This window comes from Equus caballus, chromosome 29, assembly GCF_041296265.1.
Source record: "Equus caballus isolate H_3958 breed thoroughbred chromosome 29, TB-T2T, whole genome shotgun sequence".
Lineage (NCBI taxonomy): Eukaryota > Metazoa > Chordata > Mammalia > Perissodactyla > Equidae > Equus > Equus caballus.
This window is the reverse complement of record NC_091712.1, coordinates 25675505-25693306: the sequence shown is the minus strand read 5'-3', so window position 1 is coordinate 25693306 and position 17802 is coordinate 25675505. Positions and strand designations below refer to the sequence as shown.

The following is a 17802-nucleotide window of genomic DNA, read 5'->3' as shown; positions in this document are numbered from 1 at the left end:
TTAGGGCATAGAAAATAAAAAAATGACGCCCTCATGGCCACTCACATCTTTGTCGATTTCATTTTGTAAAACTAGGATTTCTTTGTAAACTGCACTAACCACAGATGGGCCTCACTGAGTTCCACTCCTGTACCGATCCAGGAGCTCCGGGTCCGGGGACCGTCACGCACCTGGCTTAGGGCTGTTGACTCCGGTGAAGGCGGGAGGCAGGCTGTCCACCATCCTCCGGAGTAATGGGGTGTGTGTTTTCCTTCCTTTCCTGCGGCAGTTGCTGAACTGGAAGGACACACAGAGGGGTGAGGAAGGGAGCTGGGCGTGAGAAACCCTGCTGAAGCTGGCCTTCAGTCCCAGAGGAGCCAGGCTCGGGGTGCTGTTGGCATCTGGTGTGTGAGGAGAGGGCAGGGGGTCCCACGTTGGGAGGTACCAGCACTGGGAGTGGTCCCCAGCTTTCTCTGGGACTCGGCTCTTTCAGACACTGGTAGCTTCCCCCGGGAATCAGAGCGCTGAACTGGTTCCCCTGTTTCTGTCCCACATGAAGCTGTTCTTTTTTCCTCCAGACCAGGGGACAATAACCAGAGCCCCTCAGTTTTGCAGCGTGTTGATGTAGCTCCCCCAGGAATCAAGTCTAAGGCTGAGGGCCAAGTAGTTCACTCAGACGGGAGGCTGGGCTGAGTGCCAGGAGAGCGGGGTGGCTCCAGGCAGGCTCCAGGTGGGGTCCCCCCTGGCGGGAGAGCTACAGACGGCGAAAAGAGGACCCATGTTCCCATCCTTGAGCCATGTCCCCACTGAGCACTTCGACAGTTTGCAAAGGGCTTTCTGGGGCCTCCTGTGACCCTTGATGTGCCCTGTGAGCTGGGGGAACAGAGAGGGAGGGGACGCTCAGAGGTGACCTGCTTCCTTCCTGTGGGCCTGACCGGGGACCCGCCACTGTGACTGACCCCAGGACACCTGCCTCGCATCTGCAGGTCAGAGGTGAGGTCACACAGGAAGACTCCAGACCAGAGACAACGCCGCTCATTTCTCAGCCGTTATTTAGAAAGTTGGCGTTGTTTTGGGACCGTTTGGGGAGAGGGGATTTTAAAATTGAGGATGGCACATCAAAATATGTTTCTACCCAGTGACTACCCTTGGCTGGTCTAAGTCACCTCAAAGGGGCTGAGACCACACGGGTGGCCTTCAGCAGGGGCGTGGGAGGCCTACCAGCACTGGTGGCAGGAAAAGCCAGTTGCAGGAGACCCCGGTCACATGGGCCCCAACCCAGGCGTGTCCTCGGGCCTCAGTTTCCCTTGAGTTGGGGAGGGGAACCTCAGGAGGACCTGGGGGTCAGCATCAGCACCACCCCTCCAGCATTGGGGCTTTGTAAACCAAAAGCAAACAGCTGAATGCTGACGTCTCTCATGGGGAATTCAGAATCCCTTGGGAAGGCTGACCATGCCACGTCCTGCCCCAACTGGGTGGACAAACCGGGATAAACTGGGACTGTCCTGGGCAGCTTGGGATGGATGTTCACCCCGTGTGTGTAGAACATCACAATTTCAACTGTGCCATTTAAAGTTCTGGAAAAAAACCTCACTGCTAAAACAAACAACTACAACAAACGCCCTACAGACGTAAGCAGGGACGACATGGTTGGCATTTTTAAGGGATTTGTTCTCTACTTTCAAAGGGGTGGGCAGACTTGGTTTGGGGTGGTACCAGCACATATCAAGGAAAAGTCCTGGGGCAAGAGGCGTTTTTTAAGGTAACCAAAAAGATTTACAGTGGAAAGCTTATGGTGATTTTATTCTAAAACTGAGAGGGAATTTGAAATGGCAGCAGTAGAAGAATAAATCACATGGGCCGCAAGATCCCCTTGGAAAGAGATCAGCCTCTCGTGGGGCCGGGAGGTTTGCAAGCACATGTGGCTCGAAGGAGAGATGGGAGTGCAGGCTTTCCGGGTGGATCCCATCCGATTTCACAGATGAACCAGATTATGTGCTGGAAACCCAAGCAACGTGGGCCACAGAGGACCCTCCCCACCCCCAGTTCTGAATAGCAAAGCATCGTGACAGCACCTGCCGGCTCCCCATGGAGTGGGTGACAGCACCCGGTGGCATCGGGGGGAAGCTGGCTGCTGGGCCGGAACCTGTTCAACCAGCCAGAGGTTTTGTGAGGATAAAAGAGAACATGTGCATAGGCTTTAAAAACGGGTGCTATAAATGGTTGAAAGCAACAGTAGCCCCCACTGGAGAAGGTAGACCTCTATCACTAAAGGATTAAGACCCAGTCCTCCAGGGAGGTGGGACCCCACAGGCTTGCACAGGCCCCCCGCCGGCCATGCAGGGGCTCGTGGAAGCAGGCAGGCCACGGGTAGGATGGCATTGGCAGAGGAGGAGCCCAGAGCCAGCCGCCCTGTCCAAAGCCAGCAAGCAGACCTCCGAGTAGGGCAGGGACCTGGAAGGCTCGAGAGGGGCTGGAGGCTCCATCCTCGGCTGCCCCAGCCTCCTTAGCACCCAGGCGACCAAACCACTTGGCATGTCCCGGCCGCCACTCCCTGCCCATGGGGCTTGATGCAGGGTTCAGACCTGGAGCTTCTGACGAACACTCTCCCTTTCCTTAGACCACAGCTGGGGAAGAAGGGACCACACTGGCTCTCCGTGGGCTGCAGCCGAGTAGATGCCGCAGAGACTATTAGCTTTTGGGTGAGAGACCCGTGGGGCACCTAGTGAGAGATGTGGACCAGAAAACTACCATCCCAAATAGCAAGATCTTTCTTCGTAGGGGTCCCATCCCCTGGGCCCAGGGAAGAGCACGGCCTGCAAGGGGCAAGATGGAGTGTGCCGAGGGGCCGCCAGCCCTGCCGACTGTGGCGGTGGCTGCTTGAGATGATGCCACTGGGAGCCTGGACGGTCAGAGGGAACAGAACACGGATGGCTTGGGCCAAGCTGGGCACCGTGTTGAAGATGGTACACAGATCACTGCATTTTCCCATCCTGACAATCTATAAGCAGCGACCACCATTCTCTGTTCTTCTAGTCCGAGGAACTGGGCCAAAGAGGGGAAACAAAGTCCCCAATGTCACACAGTTCGCCGTGGAGGTGCGGGCAGGTGAGGTCACGCCCGAGGCGGGCCTGGGAAGGGTGGGTTTGGGGAGCGTGTCTCTGGGGAGTCTGGACCTGAGAAGGGGGCATCACTGGGAGTCGTGCTTTGTCCCCACTAACCAGTGTGGTGCCAACCTTTTGGAGGCTCCTTGTTTTCTTGGCGGTGACCTCGCTCAAACCGAACCCCAGGGGTGTCCTGTGTGTGGCCGGAACCCAGGAGCCTCCTGCCAGCCTCTGGTCCAACTTCAACTCCCCTCGGCGCTGCGAGCCCCTGGGGGAGGGGTGCGGGGAAGTTGGCAGCGAAAAGCCCAGCTAGAACCCGATTTTCTTAAGGAGTCTAGAAAAGAGGAAGTTGACAGGCAAATCAGGGGAGTTCATCCTGGACTGTGCTCCATGAGGCATCTTGGACCCCCTGTGGGGCTCTCCCCACCCTGCAAGCCCAGAAAACTTGTAATGGGATTTGGGGGTGTGAGTGACAGAACCCCATTCAAAGCACCGTTAAGTACAAAGGGTGACTTAGTGGAAGCAGCCCTGGTGGTCTAGTGGTTAAGACTCACCGTCCCCTCCTGGGTTTGTGTCCTGCTCAGGGAACCACACTGCCCGTCTGTCGGGTGTCACACTGCGGCGGCTGCATCTTGCTGTGACGCTGAAAGCTCTGCCACCAATATTTCAAATATCAGCTGGGTCCTCCATGGTGCACAGGTTTCAGCGGAGCTTCCAGACTAACTAGGAAGGACCTGGCCACCCACTTCCGAAAAAATCGGCCCTGAAGACCCTGTGAATAGCAGCGGAGCGTTGCCCAATAGAGGGCGGGAAGTGACTCGCCGGCACATGGAAGGATGCTCACAGAATGTCACATGCTGGACAACAGAGCCGAGAGAAACAGGCCTGCAGCTAGACTCGAGAGGGACCCAGGGCCGGAATGCAGCCAGGACAATCCTTTTCTCTCCTTTGTTTCCCTCCAGGCCCGTTTTATTCTCGGCGACTCTCCTGTGTGAAGGGGGAGGCAGATGCGAATACACAGTAACCACCTCACAGCCCCACCGGCTCCAGAGAAAGTTCTGGGGGAGAAGCTGTTGGCCCTGGTCCGCCCTGTGACCTGCTCAGCTCTGGTCTGTTAGAAAGAGGGCAGCGAGCATGGCCGGGACAAGAGGAAGACCACATAGCCCGACCCCAACCCCTCCTGTCCCCTCGACCAGCCCAACCCCCAACCCAGGCAACGGGCTCTTCCTTCCCCAGCTGCCTCCCCTTCCTAATGGGATGAGGCCGAAGGAGCTGCCACCTGATGACTCAGTTCACGGAAACCAAATGACCACTGACCAGCTAGCTGGTAATCTGCTGGCTTTCAACTGCTCTTTTCCAGGTCTTGGAGGTGCCGAGTGCCCCTCAGGGAGCTGTGCCAGGGACTGGGGTTCGGAGCTCCCCTGGTGCCGCGTCCTCTCCTGTGAAGGGTCACAGAGCCACTGGTGGCCACAGACACTCAAACTTTTCTCCAGGAAACTCTACCCTCATTTCAATCCTCAGAGAAAAACGACGTCTCCATAGACATTTTATCAGATCACTTCCCTAAATGTGTTCTGGGGAGCTTCACGGAGTTCGAGGTTAGGCAATGTGCACGTGGGCAACTATTTCCAAGCCCTGAGCAACTGACAGTAAAAAGGAACACTCGGCTGATGGTGACAGTTCAATTGAAATCGGCAGTACAAACGGCGATTTGAACTCAGGTATTGAAAATTAGGACTCACTTTCATCAGTTCCGAAAAACCTTTCCTGCACGTTCTCTGGAAATTCTATCAGTTGGGGCTGTATTTCTACAAAACAACCCAAAGTTAGCTTTATCACTCTATGTCCTTGTTCACTTGTTTTTCTCTAGACACATATAAGTGAGGTAACCTCACGCTGTGCCCAGCCAGCGGGCTCAACACTGGGTTCTTCTCCCCAGGCAGCTGCGTCCCGCTGGCAGTAATCTCACTAACCAGTGTGTTCTTTGGTCAAAGAAACACATAAGTTCTAAATATTAAAACACGCTAATGCTTCAATATTGGTTCACTCATAAGTTCCTCCAAAATCCTCTATGATGGTTGGAAAGCACTATTCTGTGTGCCCCAGGAAAGCACACTTCACAGGGATGAGAGAGAAAATAATCTGCAAAATACCCTAATCATTTTTTCTCTTATAATGCAGTATTTGTTTAAACAACATGGCACAACATTAATTTTTAATTTTTTTTATTTCTTTACTAAGGCACATAACGTATAGAAATACTGAGGTACAAAATGCAAATTTCTGCGTAAGATTTTTCAAATAATCATTTTGGAAAATGAAGGTGGACATCACCTTCCGGAATATTCAGCTTTTAGCTTCTTTCTTCTTTTGGACCAGTTCAACCAGCAACTTGTATCTAGCGATACAGTCTTCCTGTAGGAAGAGAGAGAGAGAGAGAGAGACGGTTATTCCCATGGGCCCCGTGGCCTGCAGGCCGCCTGCCCGGAGCGCTTGTGGGCTGGGCCCGGTGCTAATGGCCACTCACTCTGCACAGAACCCGCCTAGAGTTTCCTAGGTGAGGCCCGCTGGTCGCAGGCAGACAGGTGCAAGGAGAAGGCTGGCTAAAAGGCCAGCCCGGCCTGAGGGACAGTGCCAGGCGCCGGGGGAGCGGCCCAGGACAGCTGTTTGGGAGGCCTGCGATCATTATTATGATTACGACTTTCACCTTGCTCACTACAACTATCATTTTTAACATTTCACTATTTCATCACAACACATCACTTCAGAGAAACCAAAAAGCTTGAGGCCAGGCACCCGGGCTATTATTCTCATTGGGGTCTGCATTTCTCCAAGGGGCTGCCGGGACCTCCTGTGGTCCCACGTTCGTTCAGCCCCATAGGACCCCGGCAGCGAGTGTGCTGGAACTCTTCCCCTGCTCGGCCCAGCCCCACCTAAAGCTTCCAGCCTGTCGTCAGGCTACAGAACTACCAGCTTCAGACCCTGGCCGCCTGGAGCTGTCACCCCTTGGGGTGTGACTCATTACCCCAGCAGAGAGGAGGTGTGCTGGGGAGGGGCCTCATCACTCCCATGTTTATCACAAGGTATTTTCCAGAATCCACTTCTGTTTCTCTCCAAAAAATACCAGCCCCAATGGCATGTGAGTGGCTTCACCAACTTAAGGCCCAGCGCAAACTGACTTCCGCTCCCGAGCAGACAACTCTGTCAGCTGCCCGGGACAGAGAATGGATGTTCACTCTCGCCCTAGGAGTCCAGCTTAGCGGTGTTAAGAGAGATTCCTCTAGGAACTGCCTTTTCTGAATCCCCAAAGACTACTTGCCTAGGGTCTTTCAAATATCAGCCTTTTGGTTTTTTCTTTTTGTGAAGAAGATTAGCCCTGGGCTAACATCCGTGCCAATCTTCCTCTATTTCGTATGTGGGTCACCGCCACAGCACGGCTGACGAATGGTGTAGGTACGTGCCTAGGAGCCGAACCCAGACTGCCAAAGCAGAATACACTGAACTTAACCACTATGCCAGGGCCGGCTCCAACATCAGCCTGTCTGAATAGCTATGCTGCCCATTGGTGCAGCCTAGCCCAGAGCAGCCAATGTCCAGCCTCCCCTCACAGAAAGGACAGCATGGGCCCTGAGCTCTGAGCAGCAGGCCTGCCAGTGAGTCCAGCCCAGCCTGCACCTCAGGCAAAGGCTCCTCCTCCAGGCCCAGAGTTCCCAGCAGCTCACGGGCCCCTTCCAGGGAGTCACTCTCTAGCAGGCGAGCCAGCAGGCACCCTCCTGGACCTGGTTCTAACATCAAGGCTTAAAGGGAACACCTGCAGGACAATCAAAGTGCTCCTCATTTCTGGTTGAAACGGGAAGGTTTCCAAGCCCCAGGGTCATGAGTTCCTGCGTGTTCTCTCCTTAGGAATCCACAGTTCCAGCTCCTTCATTTGAAGCCAATGTCAATTCATCACACATGTAAATGCCTGCATCTTGACAGATGCAAGAGAAATTCAGGGAAAATAATTACTTCTGGCAAACCAGGGGGAGAGGCTGGGAGAATCTGTGTTTCTCAAATAGATCAACGGCTAATGGTTTATTTTTCTCCCCGGGAATTCTCAACTTCATTATTTTAAAGTAGGTGATAGATAACTAGACCTGTACACATGGGGACATTCATGGCCATGAGCTAGATTTTCCAACATAGCATTTCAATTAAAAAAAAACAAGAACGTAAATGAGCATCAATGTGCCCACAGGCTTCTGAGTGGCGGGCAGGACAGGCTGGGTCTCTGGATGTCCCGGTGCTCCTGGTGCCTCACGCTCGGAGCGCAGCCACCCGACTGTGGAGACCGTGGGTCAGGAAGCATCACACTGTGAGGCTCCAAGGCTGCGAACCAGCAGAGCGGAAGGCTAGGACCAGGGCGGGGGGCTGGCTTTCCACAGGGACACCCCATCTTCCCGCCCACCTGAGCTTTATTAGAGAGCTATCTTAGACGAGTTTAACAGACACTAAGCTGTAAAGAGGAAACTTAACGAGAAAGTTAAGTATAAACAGTCTGGGCCACAGAGGGTAAGCTGAATCCTAATCATCGGGCTCGCTCTGACCCCACACGCAGACACCAGAGACAGCTCCAGAGGCTCCAGTCCCCTGGGTGCTGCCGCTGAGTCCAGGGGGACTGACACGGCCAGGCCGACGGGCACGGTGACAGCGTCTCCCACACCAGCCCCCATGGTTGAGGCTCGTTCGAAAGCTAGTGGTGCTTATAATTTTGAGCCGCTTTCTCCTCCTGCGGGTGAAAGAGAGCTGCCACTGTGGTGGGGAGCCTGCTGACCTGGCGTGGCCCCGCCGCCCTCACGGGGATGCGGGTGCTTCTCTCAAACTGCCACCTGGAGGGCGAACGCTCCAGAAGGCCAGCAGGGTTGCTGCGGGTGAAGTTTATGTTCTATGCGTGATGTTCTCTGAGAAAGAACAACGGGCCCGTCTGTGTAACAGCTAAACTCAGAACCTCGGCCTCCTTCACCCTGATCAGTGCAGTGCCCGGCTTCACAGCCTGCCGGGAGAAAACTGGGAGACAGTCGGTAAAGAGGAGATCACAGACACAGCTGTGGACAGAAGGACACGAATGACACGGAGGAGAAATGAGACACGACCGGCCGCGGCCCTCAGTGGATTTCGAGACCAGCGGGCAGCCTCTCCCCCTTCACCCACCTTGCTCTTAGATGGCACACATTTGGCTATTTTGTCCCAGCGGTCGGAGGATCCCTTTGGGTATTGCTGTAATGCTAATTCCAGAAGTTTCTGTTGATTCTGAGTCCACGGCTCCTCTGCGGCACGCGTTCTCTCTCTTTTCTGGCTCTCCTCGTCGCTGGACTCATTGTGCTCCGCCGCGTCAAAGTCCTTCTGCCTCCTCCCTCTCACCCTCTCCTCGGGCTCGGCCCTGGCCGTCGCCTCCGGCAGCCTGGCTGGCCTCCGCCGCCGCGGCCGGCTCTCCTGGACCGCGGCCTCCTGCTCGTCCTCCTCCCCCTGCTCCTCCTCCTGCTCCTCCTCCTCCACGGCCTGCTCGGCATCTTCTCGCTGGGTGATGATGTCATCTGGCAAGGCCGCGGTGGTCTTGACGGGCCTGCAGCTCTGAGCTGTTGACTTGAGCTCCGAGAGTCTAACCATGCCTGCAAGAAAGCGCCATCACACACGAAAGGGCCAGTCGACTCAGGGTCAAGCAGACAGTGTGTCGGCATTTTCTATCTACGATTTTATTTAATCTTCACCCATTCTAGAAAGTCAGGTCTCACTATCCTAACTTTATAGGTGAGGAAAATCAGTCTCAGAAGGCAGCAGAGCTGGGGCTTGAACCCAGTTCTGACTGATTCCAAGTCCGCCCGCCCACCCCGCTGAGGAAGAGTGGGCATATAGGGAACCGGGCTGTGGTCAAAGAACACAAAAGTGCCTTTGAGAAGGAATACCTGCTGCTTCCCTCCCTAGAAGGAAGAATGCTCTTCACGGTCCATACTTGTGGTTAATGGCATCGGTGTGACTTGAATCAATCGGCCAAACCTTATGCTCTGCTCACCACCTGCAGCTGAGCCACCGACACTGGGGCATCTGCTCTCAGCTCAAAGCTGCTTCCGGTGCCACTGTGACGCCTCATGTGACAGTAATGGGCGAACAACTCAGTCTCCCTGTTGTAGGTGTCATCTCCCAGATACCCTTCAATGTTCAACCACATGTTTCCTGTCCTCTCCACACTCTGTCCCCTCACCCCCACAAGGCTCTAGTAAGATCATGTCTGCTCATGACTTCACACCACACTGGCTTTGCAAGAGAACGTTTTTGGAGAATGTTCTGGAGGTATGCTTCTCTCACACAACATTTCATTACTATTTCTGCCTCCGTGCCCAGACACATAGACTTATTGGGAGAAAAGCAGCTGGAAATGCCCTCTTTCCTGCAGCCTACAGAGCCCCAAGCTGAAGCCTTCCGGGGGTGACTTCTGAGATCTCGGGGTTACTGATTCCCGGCTGGCTCCCCTGCACTGCTCTCCCTGGGACCTGCAGTGAAGCTAACGCGGAAGGTTTAGGAGGCACTTCCTTCCTGGTTCCAAGCAAAGAGCAGGGAGACTAACACAATCCCAGTCAGGATTGGAGGAAACAGATTTCGGGGAACGCAGATTCTTGGGGAAGCCGCTCGTTGTCTGTTGGGAAGGACAGCTCTGTGTGTGTGTGATGGTGGGGTGGGAAACTGCGCACAGGGCGCTGTGTGTGAGCAGACTGGCCGTCCCCTCTGTGAGACCCTGCCCCCATTACTAGAGAAGAGCCAGGTTTTCATAGTTCTGTAAACTGACTAAATACATCTTAGCACCCACTGTCTGTGCAGGGCTGGACTGGCTGGTTGGTGCCTGTATTTCGACCTCTTTTAGGGAAATGACCACTAGAAATTCACTGGGCAATACTACACCATCATAATTAAACATGTCATTATAAACGGGGTTATTCTGAAGAAACCGCTTAGATTAATGGGATGGAGTGGGTGCTGACTCACCTGGGGAGCAGGTAACTGAGTCCTTCAGTTGCTTGGCTTTGGTTGTCACCTGTTTCAAAATATAAAAGCAAAGAAAATCTTACTTTCCAGATAGCTAGTGAAATATCTGGGATATTCCACATAAGGTCTCTGGGAACGAACAGGGTTTACTGAATCTTACACCTGGAAGGACCTTCAGTCATTAGTCCAATCCATTTTATTAACCAACGAGGGAGTTGAAGCCCAGGGAGAGGAAATGACTTGCTCCAAAATCGCCATCTCATCAGTGGCAGAATCGGAACAAGAACTCAGAGCACCTGATTCCTTCCAGTTCGACGACAGTTCCATCACACTAGGCTGCCTCGTAAAATACACTACTTCCACAATTATTATACAAACAGGTCATATTTTTTTAGTTAAAATTTCCTGATGGAGAATATCTTTTCACTGGAGAATATTGTACCAATGAATATTATAAACAGTGGGGTAATCTACTCCTAAGCCAGTGATGTTATAATATAAAAGTCTTTCTTTTCTTTGTATCCTAGAAAGAAACGCTGAGAGCATATGACTGACACTACAGGAAGAAGGTCTTGGTGGAGGAGGGTAGCCAGCCCCAAGAACCAGGAGACACTTCCACACAAGTCAGAAAAGACCCCCGTAACCAACATTCTGGTCAAATTATAGAACACTTCTGTTACCCCAGGAAGTTCCCAAGTCACTCTCTACCCTGCCATAGACAACCACTCTTCTGATTTCTATTATATATATTTTAAAATATGGGATCAAAATTAATTAAAAATGTAAAAGTGGATAGTTAATTGCCCCAGTGCATGTATCAAACAAGCCATCCATTCTCCATTTAGTTAAAACGTTAACTTTATTAAAATTACATTCCATCGTATACATGGGCTATTTCTCCATACTCTGTATTCTATCCCATTAATCCATGTATATTCTTGAACCAATATCTTACTGCTTTAATGAAATCTGAAAGTAAAACCTCAGAAAGCACGATTGTTAAGAACTCGGAGTTAGGCAGACCCAGCATTCAGTCTTGGTTTTACCTCTTATTAGCTGGGTCACGTTGAGCAGTTTGAATCCTTTCTTTGTCTCATGCATTACCCTCTATAATATGTGGATAATGCTGCTAATACCATTCGCCTGTTAGGGATGTTTTACGTTTGAAATAAGCTCTTAACATGATACCTAGCAGACATTAAAGGCTCAGTAAATATTACCTATTATAATTGACATGGTTCATTTGTTTTCCATTCATACAAAGGGCAGAACCAGAGAAAATATCTAAAGCTGCTTAGAAACACTCTTCAATTTTATCCCCTATCTTCCTCTTTCTCTCCAGATGACCTTGCTTCTTATTTTACGGGAAAAAAAGTGAAGTTATCCAATGTGAGCTCCCTTGACTTCCAACTTTCCCCCAAAATCCCAACTCAAACTTTTGACTGCATGACCACATATCCTTCTCATCTTTTAGCCCAGTTCAAAAAGGGAAATTATCTTCCTTCCCCATGAATCCTCTCAGAACTATGCTCCATTAATTAATTTCCTTTATTTTCATCTTCAGCCTCTTCCTGTCTGTCACATGCATCCGTAAACCTTCAAACTGAACTCAAGTGGTCTCTACTCTAAAAGACTATCTTCCCTTGAGTTGTCTTTTCTATTCCACTTGGCCTTCACGACAGTATCTCCCAGTTTTCCTTCTCTTTCTCTGAATTTTCCTGCACTGGCCTCTTCTCTATACTCCTGCCCCTTGCTCCCTAATGTAACGGTCCTCAACATTCGGTCCTTGCCACTTATACATTCTTTCCATTTTCTCTTTTCGTATCTCATACCATCTGTTCAATAATACCTTAGAAAAGAAATGATTAACCCATATCTCTGGCCCTGAGCTCCACCTTGGAATGCCATCTCACAGAAACTGACCCTATAACAATGGATCATCAGATCTGAAAAGGACTTCATCTACATAACAATAAGCTTTCTATGCACCAGGCACTGTTCTAAATAAAATGTGTGTGTGTATACATATTCCTCAACAGCAGTCATATTAGGTGTGTATATAATTATTATCCCCATTTTATGAATCTGAGGCCCAGAGAGAATAAATAACATGTCCACGATGAAAAGGCTAGTGAATAGCTGAACCCAGGCAAGTCTGGCTCTAAAATCTTTGCTCTCAATCACTATGATACGCTGCCTTTCAAATCCAATTCTGCTAAACTATGTGGCTTCCCTCTCTAACTGCCACCAAATCTCCTATTTAGAGGTCTCCTAGCTCCCAAAATAAACAAATCCAAAGTAAACTCATCAATATCTTTGCTTTTCCTTCCTTTTGTTAACAGTACTATCATCCCAGTCTCCTGGGCTCAAAACCTAAGAGTCAATTTTTGGACTTTTCTCTCCCTCCCCAACCAGCTGCCACATTCTTCAAGGTATCAACTCCACCTGTCCCCTTCGCTCTCAGATCTCCACCACCTGTATGAGTGACTGAACTATGACAATAGCCACTAACTGGTTTCCAACTCACTTACTAATAGTTCTTATAGAATACTATCCCAAGACAGCATCCTGATCAAATATGTTTGATGGCTCATCATTGACTATATAATAAAGCGTTCAATTCTTAACCTGACATGCAAGGAAACCCATAATCTGATCTATTCTCTTTCCTGTATGTATCCTTCCTTTCAGCAGAACTAAAGAGTTAATGCTCCCCCAGATAGTCAGAGATCCCTGCCCTGTATGTTTGTCCATCGATAACACTGTCTGAAATGATTTCCCCTTCTTCATCAAGTCTCTCCTTAAATATCTGTCTGGCTTCAAGGTACACTCAAGTGTGAGTTTCTTCTTAAAGACCTCCCTGATGTCCACCACCAGGACTACCAACTCTGATGACAATCTTTCTTCTCTCTCAATTTCTACTATATTTTTTAAGATTTTATTTTTCTACATTATCATGCAATAAAATTATCTTTTTCTCTTTTGTTGTACAGTTCTATGAATTTTTAACACATTTATAGATTCATGTAACTGCTACCACATACAGGATACAGAATAATTCCTTTGTTTCCCTCTTGCATCTTGCTTTGTTATTTAATAAAAAATTTTGGAGATTATTCCAGAATAGTACACAAAAATATCCCTTGTTGTTTTTATTTTTTAAACAGCTTAACTGAGATATAATTCTCATATCATACAATTGATCCACTTACAGTGTACAATTCAATGCTTTTTAGTATATTCAGATATGTGCAACCATCACGATGGCCAACTTTAGAACATTTTCATCACTTCAGAAAGAAACCCCATCCTTTAGCTAGCATCCTGCATCCACTCCATCCCACTCCATCCTCCACAAAGCAAGAAGCAATCACAGATCAACTTTCTGTCTCTACAGATTTCCCTATTCTGGACTTTCATAGGAATGGAATCATATATGGATTTTTGTGGCTGGCTTCTTTCATTTAGGGTAATGTTTTCCAGGTTCATCCAAGTTGTAATACATATCAGTACTTCATTCCTTTTTATTTCCGAGTAATATTCCATTGTATGGATATACCACATTTTGTTTATCCATTCAGCAGTTGATAAACATTTGTGTTGTTCCTTCTTTTGGCTAGTATGAATAACGTTGCTATAAACAGTTGTGTCTAAGTTTTGTGTGGGCATGTTTTCATTTATCTTGAGTATATATCTAGGAGTGGAACTGCTGAGTTACATGGTAACTCTAAGTTTTGGAGGAGCTGCCAGACTGCCTTCCCGTATGGCTGCACCAGTTTGCATTCACATCAGCAGTGCTTGAGGCTTCTGACTTCTCCACATCTTTGCTAACAATTACTATCCAACTTCTTGATTCTAGCCACACTAGTGGGTGTGAAATGTTATCTTGTGGTTTTGATTTGCATTTCCCTAATGACTAATGATAGTGAGCATTTTTTTTTTTAAAGATTTTATTTTTTTCCTTTTTTCTCCCCAAAGCCTCCTGGTACATAGTTGTATATTCTTCATTGTGGGTCCTTCTAGTTGTGGCATGTGGGATGCTGCCTCAGCATGGTTTGATGAGCAGTGCCATGTCCGCGCCCAGGATTCGAACCAACGAAACACTGGGTTGCCTGCAGTGCAGTGTGCGAACTTAACCACCCGGCCACGGGGCCAGCCCCATAGTGAGCATTTTTTCATGTGTTTATTGGCCATTTGTATATGTTCTTTGGAGAAATACCTATTCAGATCCTTTGTCCATTTTCTATTTGGGTGATTTCTCTTTTTATTATTGAGTTGTAAGAGTTCTTTATATATTCTGAATACAAGTCCTCAATCAGATAAATGATTTGCAAATATTTTCTCATTCTGTGGTTTGTCTTTTCACTTTCTTAATGGTATCCTGTCAAGCATACAAGTTTTTAATTTTGATGAGGTGCAATTTATCTAATTTTTTTTGGTTGCTTGTGCTTTTGGCGTCATATCCAAGAATCCTTTGCCAAATCTAAGTCATGAACATTTACCCTTCTGTCTTCTTTTAAGAGTTTTATAGTTTCAGCTCTTACACGTAGGGGAATATTGCCATCTTGACAATGTTAAGTCTTCTGATCCACGGAGAGAGGTTATCTTTCCATTTATTTTGATCTTTAATTTCTTTCAACAGCATTTTGTAGTTTTCAGACGTAAAGCCTGTACTTCTTTTGTTAAATTTATTCCTAAGTATTTTATTCTTTTTGATGCTATTGTGAATGAAATTATTTCCTTAATTTCTTTTTCAGGTTGTTCATTGCAGGTACATAAAAATAAAACTGATTTTTGTATATTGATGTGTATCCTGCAATCTTATTGACCTTATTTATTGGTTCCAATAGTTTTTTAGTAAATTCCTTAGGATTTTGTATATATAAAATCACATCTTCTACAATGAGACAGTTTAGTTTACTTCTTCCTTTTCAATCTTATTTCTATTGGTTATTCAGGAGTCTAACTTTGACATATTTGTTGATTTTCCCAATTTTTTTCCTGCTACTGATTTCTAATTTCATTCCTTTGAGATCAGAGAACAAACTTTGTATTATTTCTATCCTTTTAAATTTACTGACGTTTGTTTGTTTACTGGCCTAGCGTATGGTCTGTTCTGGAGCACGTTTTATGTGTACTTGAGAAGAACTTACATTTTGTTGTTGGATGAAGTGTTCTAGAGACGTCTGTTAGCTCTAGTTGGTTTTATCATATCACGCAAGCCTTCCTTGTTGATCTTCTGTCTAGAGGTTCTATCCATCACTCAAAGTGCATGTAGTGAAATTTCCAAATATTGTTGAATTGTCTATTTCTCTTTTCTTTTATGTCAGTTTTTGCTTAATGTATTATGGTTCTGTTATTAGGTGCATATGTTTATAACTGTTATATTTTCCTTTTAATAAATATCTCTCTTCCTCTCCCGTAGCTTTTTTGTTTTAAAGTCAATTATTTTTTTTAAGATCGGCTCTCAGCTAACATCTGCTGCCAATCTTTTTTTAAAAATTCTTTTCTCCAAAGCCCTGCAGTACATAGTTGTACATTCTAGTTGTAGGTCCTTCTAGTTCTGCTATGTGGGATGCCGCCTCAGCATAGCTTAATGAGTGGTCCTAGGTCCGTGCCCAGGATCCGAACCAGGGAAACCCTGGGCCACTGAAATGGAGCACGTGAACTTAACCACTTGGCCACGGGGCTGGCCCCCTTAAAGTCTATCTTGTCTGACATTAGTATAGCCACTCCAGCTTTCTTATGGTTGCTGTCTGCATGATAGATCTTTTCCTATCCTCTTACTTTCATTTTATTTCTATCTTTGAATTTAAAGTGCGTCTCCTGTAGACTATATACAGATGAGTCATGATTTTTTATCCTGACAATCTTTTGATTGGATTGTTTAATCCATTTACATTTAATGTTATTATTGAAATAGTTGGATTTATGTCTGTCATTTTTTTTATGTCTTATATCTTTTTTTGTTCCTCTATTCCTCCATTATTGCTTTCTTTTGCATAAGTGAGTATTTTCTAATGTAGCACTTTAATATCTTTAATGATTTCTTTTAGTACCCTTTTTTGAGCTTTTTTTTGAGGTTGCTCTAGGGTTTACCATATACATCTTAACTTATAAGAGGCAGCTTCAGATTTATACTAGCTTAATTTCAATGATAAACAGAAACATTCTTTATTATTCCCTTTCCCTCCATATTGTGGTATGATCATTATACATATTGCATCTATTAATGTTACAAACCCAACAATACATTGTTATCATTATTACTTTACCATCTGTAGTAGTTTATTTAACCCAGCACAGCTTTGCTCCCACCCACCTCCTTTGTGCTGTTATTGGTAAATATATTATCTTTCTATATGTTATAGATCCAACTATAACATTATATATCTATTATTTTATACAATTGCTTTTTATTTTCTAAAGATTGGCACCTGAGCTAACATCTGTGGCTAATCTTCTTTTCTCGTTTTTCTTCCCCCTTCTTCTTTGTCCCAAAGTCCCCAGTACATAGTTGCATATTCTAGTTGTAGGTCCTTCCGGTTGTGCTGTGTGGGATGCCACCTCAGCATGGCTTGATGAGTGGTGCCATGTCTGCACCCAGGATCTGAACTGGGAAAACCCTGGGCTGCTGAAGCAGAGTGCGCGAACTCAACCACTAGGCCACGGGGTGGCCCCTACAATTGCTTTTTGAGTCAGTTAAGAGAAGGAGAATAACATGCATTGATATTTTCTTTTGTAATGACCTATTTACCTGTACTGTTCTCTTTGTTTTTTCAGGTGGATTCAAATTACTATCTGGCATTACTTGCCTTCAGACTGAAGAACTTCAGTTTTTATCTTGAGAAGTTTTTATTTTGCATTCATTTTTGAAAAATAGCTTTGCTAAGATGTACGATTCTCGGTTGGCAGGTTTTCCTCTAAGCACTCTGAGTTCCGCTGAGAAGTCAGTTGTTAATTTTATTGTGCATTCCTTTGTAAGGGAAAAGTCATTTTTTTCTTGCTGCTTTCCAGATTTCTTCATTTTTGGCTTTCAGCATTTTAATCATGATGTGTCTTTTCTAGATCTCTGAGTTTATCCTACTCAGAATTCACTGAGCTTCCTGACATACAGGTGTTTTTCACTAAATTTTGGAAGTTTCCACCCATTGTTCTTTGGATACTTTTTCTTCTCCTTCCTTTCTCTTCTCTCCTTCTAGTACTCCCATTATGCATATATTGGTGTGCTTAATGGTGTCTCCTATTTCTCTGAGGCTCTGTTCACTTTTATTAATTCATTTTTCTCTGTTTTTCACCTTGAATACTCTCTTTTGACCTATCTCCAAGTTTGTTAATTCCTTCCTCTGCCAGTTTAAATCTACTGTGGAGCCTCTCTAGTGAAATTTTTCAATTTCAGGTATTATATTTTACAACTCCAGAATTTCCACTTAGTTTTTTTTATAATTTCATCTCTTTACTGATAATCTTTGTATGAGGCAACATTATTATCATCCCTTCCTTTGTTTCTTTAATTATGTTTTCTTTTAGTTCTGTGAACATATTTATAGTTTGAAGTCTTTTTCTGTTAAATATGACATTTCGTCACTCTCACAGGCAGTTTCTGTCACCTTCTGTTTTTCTAGTTTATGGGTCATTTTTTTCCTGTTTCTTTCCATGGCTCATTATTTTTGTCGAGAACTGAACACTTAGATAATATACT

At 46.7% G+C, this 17802-nt stretch overlaps 1 protein-coding gene across 1 annotated transcript in view; it reads right to left on the bottom strand.

Moving 5' to 3' along the window:
* Nucleotides 1–5291: 5291 nt before the first annotated feature.
* The window catches only part of DNAJC1 (DnaJ heat shock protein family (Hsp40) member C1), a 188694-nt gene continuing 176183 nt past the window's right edge, over nt 5292–17802 (bottom strand). Inside the window, exons 10-12 of the mRNA XM_023632108.2 lie at nt 10101–10149; nt 8274–8731; nt 5292–5498 (exon numbers count right to left, since the gene is read on the bottom strand). Coding sequence (XP_023487876.1) covers nt 5430–5498; nt 8274–8731; nt 10101–10149 — 576 coding nt within the window. The 3' untranslated portion in view covers nt 5292–5429. The remainder of the gene's footprint in view (nt 5499–8273; nt 8732–10100; nt 10150–17802) is intronic.